The sequence below is a fragment of the Paramisgurnus dabryanus genome, chromosome 5, assembly GCF_030506205.2.
Source record: "Paramisgurnus dabryanus chromosome 5, PD_genome_1.1, whole genome shotgun sequence".
NCBI classification, from domain to species: Eukaryota; Metazoa; Chordata; class Actinopteri; order Cypriniformes; family Cobitidae; genus Paramisgurnus; species Paramisgurnus dabryanus.
The window spans coordinates 9,794,250-9,803,844 of record NC_133341.1 but is presented as its reverse complement, the minus strand read 5'-3'; the positions used below and the strand labels follow the sequence as shown (position 1 = coordinate 9,803,844).

The window sequence follows — 9,595 nt, the reverse complement described above, 5'->3', positions numbered from 1 at the left end:
GGGCTGGGTGCTGTCTTATACCAGTATCAGGGAGGGAAAAAGACAGTAATAGCCTACGCTAGTCGAAGGTTGAGAGGTGCCGAACGCAACGATCGCAACTATAGCAGCCGGAAACTAGAGCTCTTGGCGTTGAAGTGGGCTGTAGTAGAGAAGTTCAGGGGTTATCTGCTGGGGTCTCAGTTCACCATCCTTACTGATAACAACCCACTCTGTCACCTTAATACTGCTAAGTTAGGTGCAGTGGAGCAACGTTGGGTGGCACAGCTGGCTGTGTTTAGTTTTAAGGTGCTGTACCGGCCAGGGCGCTGTAACACAGCGGCTGATGCTCTTTCTCGTAGGCCAGGACTGGGAGACAAGGAAGTAGAGACTGAAGATGCAGAGTACGATGATTGCGTGGCTATTTGTAATGCACTGCATGTAGGAACGGCTGTTGAGCTTGATCTTGCGGAGTCCAGATCTGCTCCGGCTGGGCTGACAGAAAGGGAAATAAGCTCAGAGCAGGGTCTTGGAAACACACCAACGTTTCCGGGGTATACTAGGGAAGAGCTCTGTCATTTTCAGGAGACAGATCCGTCCTTAAGTGTCTTGAAACGTTTTTGGCAAGCAAAAAGAAAGCCTTCTGTTCGGGAGAAACGGGGTTTGCCTAGGCAAGTGCAGTCACTGCTCAAACAGTGGGGGAAAATTAAAGAACATGAGGGATTGTTGTATCGAGTAGTTGATGATGCGTCTCTAGGTGAGTGCCAGCAGATGTTAATTCCTGCGTGCTTGGTTGAGCAGGTGCTACAGAGTGTCCATGACAATATGGGGCACCAGGGCATTGAGAGAACCTTGGGATTGCTCAAGCCAAGGTGCTATTAGCCAGGGATGCACGACGCTGTAGAAACCTGGGTAAAAAATTGTCACCGTTGTGTGCTTTCTAAGATGCCTCAACCGAAGATTCGTCCTGCTTGGACTCCCTTTCTAGCTACTCGACCGCTGGAAGTGGTCGCTGTTGATTTCACCACTCTGGAACCTGCCACTGATGGTCGGGAAAACGTGCTGGTGGTGACAGACGTTTTCACCAAGTTCAGCCAGGCGTTTCCTACACGAGACCAGAAGGCTGAAACTACCGCCAAGATCCTCCTGAAAGAGTGGTTTCTCAAATATGGAGTGCCGCAGAGATTGCACTCGGACCAGGGGAGAAACTTTGAGAGTGCGGTCATGGCTGAACTGTGCAGATTGTACGGGGTACGGAAGTCAAGAACTACTCCGTATCACCCGCAGGGGAACCCCCAATGCGAGCGATTTAATCGCACGATACATGACCTCCTGCGCTCTCTACCCCCCGACAAGAAGCGTAAGTGGCCAGAGCACCTGCCAGAATTGGTGTACGCCTACAACGTAACTCCCCATTCCTCGACGGGATATTCCCCGTATTTCATGCTATTTGGAACGCAACCATTTCTTCCAGTTGATGCATTGTTGGGGCGAGAGCCTGACAAGGACCCTGAGTCTAACTGGTTGTCCATTCACAAAGAGCGGCTCCAGAATGCCCATGCCAGAGCCCGAGAGTATGCAGAGAAAAAGGCAGCAGAGCGAACTTTGAGACATGAGAATGATGTGTATTGTCCTGAGATTGCTATGGGACAAAATGTCTATTTAAGGCACCGTCCTTCCGGTAGAAATAAGATCCAAGACGCTTGGGCACCTGAGGTTCATGTGGTAAAAGATGTACAAGGAACCACATTTGTGGTGGAACCAATTGAAGGGGGTGCCCCAAGACGTATACACCGTGCAGATATTCGGCCTTGCCCTCTGCCGACTCCCATGCGAACTCCTGTGCCAGCTCCTCGTAGCAGGGTACGTCCTGTGAACGAAAATGTTGTTCCACTAGCCAAGACATCAGCAGTGCCTTCAGATGTTGAGTGTGTAGTTGTCGAGGAGATATGGCAACCCAAAGTGCAGTCAGTGCCTTTAGTGGAGGGAAGTGTAGAACAGTCCTGTCCACGGGCAAAGGCCTTGATAGCACCTGAGCTTGAAGGATGTGGGCAAGTTGATGAGACACCAAATATGCTAGAGAGGAGCATAGATGAAGGAAACAGTGATCCAGATGCAGTACAGATAGACTCTGTTTCAGATGCTGGTGTGGAACATCCTGTTCCGGCTCTGAAAAGAGCACCTACACCTGCGCCACGCCGGTCTCAAAGAAAGACAGCAGGCAAACATAGTAACTTGTATAATTTGCCTAAGCCAGTTTGTAATGCTGTATCATTTAGCCCTGATGTTTTGTCTCAAGTATTAGCAGGAATGGTAATGTACACATCTGAAAAACTGAAAGAAGCTATGGACAGTTAAAAGAGAAGTCCACGAGGACGTTGACTTATGGCAGGGGAGAGTGTAACCGAGGCATAATATGCTTTATTCATACCTACCCGCCACTAGGGGGCACTCGTGTTTATGTGATGCATAGTAGAGTGCACACAGAGGAAGAGTGTACTACATGTGTGTATTGTGCTGGTTCATAGCTGTCTGTAGCTGAGCACATGAGCAGTTGTGTGTAAGATTAAAAGCAAACATCAGCCTTTCTTAAGGAAAGGAGGAAAGTCCTGCTTGTGTTTTGCTTACCATCTTGTGCATCACGTATTTGCTGTCTGTCTGCAAGATATTTCCACGTGGATATACACATATCTAATGTGGTGGAGATTGAGCGTGAGTGTTTATTTAAAGAGTTTATTTTAAGTTGCATGTTCTGTTATAATAATTGGGACTTTGTGGAAAATAACAATCCACTTTCTCTTTGACTGAATTATATTAGAGGGGAGAACAGATACACGTGTGTCAGCGCCTCGTTTCATGTTACAGCGTGTCACAGAGTGAGTTCATTTATTTTGTTTCATATTATAAATGTTATTGTGCATTTGAAGAAGAGAGAGAAACATTTTGTAATGTTTATATTATGTCAGCAATAAATATAATTTGTTAATAGGCTAAATATGAACATTTTGTTACAATGATTGACACTGTATAAATGATTAATGAGGTGTAAACTGGATTCAGTTCAGATTTATTGAGTTAAGTGGCTAATGTTTATGTACTATGAATGTTTCTGTGTTTTGTCTATATTACAGAATAGCATCCGAAAGCCACTACCGTTGTTTTGTAGGGGTACATTTCATACAGGGCTATTTTTGTTTGTTTTGATTTATTTTCTCTGTTGATTTGGGATCTTTATGATCTTGAGAAGGAATGTGATTTAAGGAGAAATGTGTATTAACCCTTTCTAATCAGCCGAATTTCACCCAAAGGGTGTGTTCAATAGTTGGGCTACTGTTTTATTTGTTTTATTTATTTTTCTTTAAACTGAATAGGCCATTGTAATCAAATATTTACAGTGTATATGGAGCTTGTGTTAATTTGATCTCTTTTTATATTTCTTGTAAACTTGGTTTATTATAATATACTACACAGGGGGAAATTTCACAGTCATTTAATGCTGTGTTTTCTCTTAACTCAGTCGGAAATAAAGAACCCCTGTTAGATGTATGGCTGTGCTGGAGTCTTTGCCATAGTGTGAAGGTTTACACGGCCACATATGAAACCACATTATATCTATATGTGTACATACTCCACCAACCTGTAAAAAATCATACTATGATTGCACGGATGTACACTTACTGACAACAATATGGAAGCAATACAAATGAAAAACAAAAATAGAAATCATGGTTGTTTAAAATGCTTTTCAAATGTTGTCATTATTAACTAAGTGCAACTCCAGCAACAGATAAATTAAAACAAGATAATATCAAAACATACTGTAACATCCCTTCACAAATCTTGTCATGACAGCCGCCAATAAACACTTATAAAAACACAATAAAGACTTTTAATGATGTGATAGAGCACACGTAGTTAACCCAGCCAGCTAACCAACTAAGACTAACACTAAATAAAACTCTTAGTAAAACAGGGCTAAATGCAAAAACAAGTCTTACCTTTTGTCGTTGTACAGTTTTTATTCCACAAGTCGCCATATTCAAAAACGTGCGCAAATAATTAATACAATCGACTGCGCTACAATTTCCCAGTGTAAGAGAACATGTTTATTTATCCACAGAGAACAAATCATTTTACTTCTGGAATATTGTATGCAATATGCATTGCGCGAGTGTGGGGGAGAACCGTGAGTCTGTTTGAATGTTAAAACAAAAAAAGGAGTTTACTTGCGAAAATTAAGATTATAACAACAGCGTGAAACCTCCTGCACAATTCAAGCTGCGCTGCAAGAACGACAGGTTGATGACATCAAAGTACCGAGAGGGTGAGGCGAGAAATCATCGGAAGAGTTTGCTTTCAGACCGCTCTCGCGGCACGTTGATGTCATCCACATGTCGGTTCCTGTATTATAGCATGAAGTCGAGCACACACGTAAATTATCCATATTAGTGATGTACCAATGTTCAGATATGTTTTACTGAAAATATTTAACATTATTTTTAATGAGCTTCATTATAGCCTGTTGATTTCTGGTGTTTTGTCTGAATGCTAGGGTATGGCAACTGCCATACCCTGCCATATGCAAACGCGGCCCCTGGCTGAGCACCAGCTTTCTTTAGCTGAGCGCTTTGTTAGCTACAATTGAAAAACATTGGTACAATTGAAAACATGCTCCGGCCATGGGCGTAAAAGCTTTGGTGTGCACACCCCCTAACTCTGCAATTCAGTACTACATAGTTTTTGGTGTGATTCAGTAATACATTTCTAACATTTATAATGTGTTTAGGAACCATTTTTAAGATTGATTTTACAGAGACTTTAAGTTAATTCAACTTAATAATTTTGAGTCAACTATATTGATGAACAAACTCAAAATTTTAAGCCAGCATGAACACTTACTTTTTAAAAGTTAAATCAACCAATCCTTTTGTGTATATACCTTTAACATTGATGAAAACAAATATATTTATAGCCATTAAATTCATAAAGATTTGAGAAACATAAAAATGTACGTTATTATTCACTGATACTCACTGATACTCTAACTCAGGAGGGGTGAGTGGATTGATTCTAATACTTTAAAGTTGTCATGAAAATAAAAAACTGTAATTTGTTTTGGAATATTGTGGTATTTTTTACAAATGACATTGTAAAATGATCTGTGAGCTTCGTTATTTTTTTTTAAATCATGTGACATTTTAATGTTTTATCAAAAACGCAAATCTCCTCCCATCCGCAAAACAATCTCTTTTTACTTCCTCTCATGTAGTATGGCAGATGGGCCGGGTCCGGGGGAAGATCGCAGCGATTAGCAATTAGCAACACGACCCAACGCCATCCAATCAGATCTCAGTGGACAAATTCAAATTCAGCCCTGCCTTATTTCATTTCAGAAGCCGGTTTCACTCAGATATGTGTCGCCATGGAAAAATTAGGCAATCGATTCTTCCATTTCATGGTGACTTTAAAAACTGATATTGTATCAAAATGATTGATTGCCTGTGGATTTATGGTGCATTTGTCCTTTTTATAGCCTGACGGACAGTCACTTTAAACTGTTATTGTTTTTACTTTTATGTTTATGCAAAAAAAAAGAGTTTTCATTTTCTGGTTAAACTGTTCCTTGTTCTACAGGTATATGGTGTATTTAAAAAGTGTTTACTAAGTTACAGGTTGCATGGCTTAGGTAAACAAGCCCATAAAACTGTAATTCTGTAATCATACTGCAAGTTATGGCCAACCATGGCCTCTCATCTGACAACTGAGTAGACCAGAAAAGTGTTTACATCATGACCTAATAGACTCAAAAGCACATTTTACTACTTGTCTTTTAATGTAACATGCTCCACCTGACACTGAGCTGTAATGGAAACGTTGGCATTTCTCACACTCGACATTGCATAGCTACTATCATTAATTACCCAAAACAGCTGGGAGGCCTGTAACCAAGGAGAAACAGCACTTTATTACTCTGAACTGTCAGAGAGACATGTTTTGGTTTAGATCTCAATCTGGAAGGTCAGTAATGGGAAAAGTGTGACTTTAAAACGCATTAAATGTCACAATTTTGTCACAGTTTTTCCTATTTGCATTCCCATGTATATGTTTAGTTTTCTTTTTTAGAACAGCTGTTGTATACTCTTAAAAAAATAATAATAATGACAAAGCGGTAAATGATGTATAGGTTGGTGATTGACAATGAATCACTCATACCTATAGCAACACATCTGATTTAGATTGAGGTAAAATTGCATTGAGTCTAGAATTAAAGCAATGGGAGCTTTTTAATGTTAAGCGAAGAATTAGCCTCAGGAAAGAAGGACTCTACTCATTTTAATGGGACCAATAAATGACTCAACAACAGTCAACCAGCTGCATGGACATGCATCATATTTTCTTTTCTTCTGCTTTTCATTTTGTATTTTTTTAAACAGCATTTTTTTGCTAGTTCACCCTTCAGGGGGTAGAAGGAAAAATCTAGATGCAAAAAGGAACTGACACTTGGGCAGACCTGTAAAAGGGCTGGTCTGCTTGGTTGTCAAGATAAATAAGGCACACATGCACTAAAACTTAGCCATGTCAAGCTGAGTAGATTAGTTTTAAGGAATCAGGTCATAATTTTAACACATGACATCTTACCACTTTCCACAGCCCAGGCAACTTCAAAGGAAGAATATGGAATTTATTGTAGACCCATAACTCAAGATCTTTTAAAAAAGGTCAGGTTTCATTAGACGACACAGGGAAAATGGAAACCAGATGAGAGTAAGGCCCGAAAACTGGACTCAGCTGAGCCTAAGGGCCAGGTAGGGTTAAGATAAAGAGTGTGCAGATTTAGAGTGTAAACATATCGTAAAACCTATACATTTGACAAAAAAACATTTTTATGTTACTAGTTGTGTTTGTGGCTCAATCAAGATCACAAGACTAAACCAAAAAATGTCATTTATTGTAATAGAGCATGTGGTATGGTTTCATTTTGACCTCTATAAATAGGTTATACACTCTTAAAAATAATCTTTAACATAAGAACCTTTCTGTTGCACAACTACAAAAAGCAAATAAAATCAAGCTGATTTGAAATGATAATACATTGCTCCACAAACTACATTTGTTACTAAGACACAATATTTGTTTATGAATGCAAAACAGACAGCATGCAACATTGCCAAGATGTTTTATTTTCTTATGCGCATGTGGATTTATGATTAATAGCAAGCATGCATGTGCATCCATATGCTAATACATCAGTCAGATCATGTGCCAGACAGACATGGATGAATGCTGTGTTATGATTAGCTGCACATTCCATAATCTACCCGCATGATTTCTTTCTATTTTTTTTTTCTTTTTATATTACATTTCTAGGCTGTTAACTGTGTAAAATAGGATTTTTTTCTCATCCTTTTGAGGGACATAAGTAAAACATGAGAGCAAGTTCGCTGTTTACCCTTATACAATTCACACACAACCATGAGACAGATCTACTCTATTTAACTCCTCACATGCCAAAAGGATTCTCACAAAACAAACATTGCTAAGAGCCGCTGCTCCCCCCAAGCTCTTGTTTTTTATAATATAAAGTATAGTGAGAGCATAATTCATAAATTATTTAATATCTCACTTTATCCCTTTATCTAGTAATCAAAGTACAGTACTTATTAATTTAAAATATATATATATTTAAAGAGCACCTATTGTCCGTTTCGCGATTTAAAATTTCCTTTGGTGTGTGAGTATTAGTTCATGTTAATAATATGCAAAACCCCAAAGTAAACGATGACGCAAGTTATTGTCTCCAATGTAAATCTCTTTTCTTTGACTACAACAAACATACGGATTATAGGCAACAGTTTACTTCCTGGGATTGATGATGTAGACAAGACCGACATTATCATAATTCCTCCCCCTTTTAAGCATGGTAAGAAGCGTCACGTTTCCGAGTGATGTCAATGGTATTCAGGCCAATCACAACCTACAGATTAGCTGGCCAAATCAGGGACACAGCGTTTTTCAGATTGTTGAGCTAGAACAGGGGTTTTCAAACTTATTTTGTGTGTGGACCACTATTTGTTATCAAGAATTTTCGCAGACCACCTCATAATACTCATAATATGTCTACACAAAGTCCTGAATTTATCTGCACCTCTAAATAGGCTTACTAGCACTTAAACTATAACTGGTCAGTACAACAGATTAAACAGATTCTTAAAACATATTCATTTTTCTTAAAAATATATATTATTTTATATTTTATTTTGCCTTTACACGGACCACCTGCAGTACCCTCATGGACAACTAGTGGTTTGCGGACCACGGTTTGGGAATGGCCGAGCTAGAAAATCAAGGAGGAAGGATGTAACGATATAAACAGGCTGGAAACAGATGCAGGAAAAATAACACAGGTTTATTTTTTAGAGGCAGACAAACACAGCAACACGGAACAATACAATGTCCAGATGATGGTAATGGTGCTCGAAGGACTACGGTGGTAAGCGGGTGACGGTGGTTGTAGTGATCGTTGGTGGATGGGTCTGTAGTGAAATATAATCCAGGAAACAGAGACCGGAACAACCAACACGAAGACGACACGACTACAATCCACACACGCTGTACAAACAATCCAGAGGAACACGGAGGCCAAACAAAGAGCGAGGATCTGACGAGGAACAGAGAGCAGAGTGAGTTTATATGGAGAGTCTGTAATGATGAGCAGCTGGAGTGAGACAATCAACACAGGTGAAGGGAATCGGGATAACGAGCACATGACATCACAGGTGAGTAAACACCCTACACAAGACACAGAGAGAGCAGTGTATTTACCCACCGTGACAGTACCCCCTCCCCTAGGACGTCACCTGATGTTCCTAGCCTGCTGTACCTGTTGATGGTAATCATCAATAAGGGAGTGATCCAGTATGTCCCGAGCAGGTACCCAACTTCTCTCCTCCGGACCGTAACCTTCCCAGTCCACCAAGTACTGAAATCCGCGTCCCCTCCGCCTAGAGTCCAGAATACGATTCACCGAATAGGTGGGTTCCCCTGCTACGAGACGAGGCGGGGGGGGGAACCGGGACTGGCGGGTTAAGTCGTGAACGAAAAACTGGTTTAATTTTAGAAATGTGAAACGCAGGATGAATTCTCCTGTACGCAGGAGGGAGGTTAAGGCGAACTGTCACCGGGTTAATAATCTTGGCAACAGCAAACGGGCCAATAAATTTGGGAGCAAGCTTGTTCGAGACAGAACGCATCGGAATGTTCTGAGTAGAAAGCCACACTTTTTGACCGATGACGTATACGGGAGGCTTAGACCGGTGGCGATCGGCTTTAGCCTTGGTGCGCGCCCCCACCCGGAGTAGAGCTTCCCGAGCTCTAGTCCAGGTGCGGTGACACTTCTGGACATAGGCGTGAGCGGAGGGAACCGCAATCTCGGATTCCAGACTGTGAAAATTAGGTGGCTGGTAACCTAGACTACATTCAAACGGAGATAGGCCCGTAGATGACACTGGCAACGAATTGTGTGCGTACTCCACCATAGAGAGATGTTGGCTCCAGGACGAAGGATTCTTGGAGGCCAAACATCGTAACACTCTTTCCACATCTTGGTTGGCTCGCTCGG

The 9,595-nt window shown here is 40.9% G+C and overlaps 1 protein-coding gene across 1 annotated transcript; it reads left to right on the top strand.

The window, feature by feature from the left end:
- Positions 1-921: 921 nt before the first annotated feature.
- LOC141282213 (uncharacterized) lies at positions 922-3,502 on the top strand. The gene is made up of 2 exons (XM_073814797.1): positions 922-2,688; positions 2,795-3,502. Exon 1 carries the CDS (start codon positions 922-924, stop codon positions 2,332-2,334), a length of 1,413 nt encoding a protein of 470 aa, XP_073670898.1. The 3' UTR covers positions 2,335-2,688; positions 2,795-3,502.
- The last annotated feature ends 6,093 nt before the right edge of the window (positions 3,503-9,595 follow it).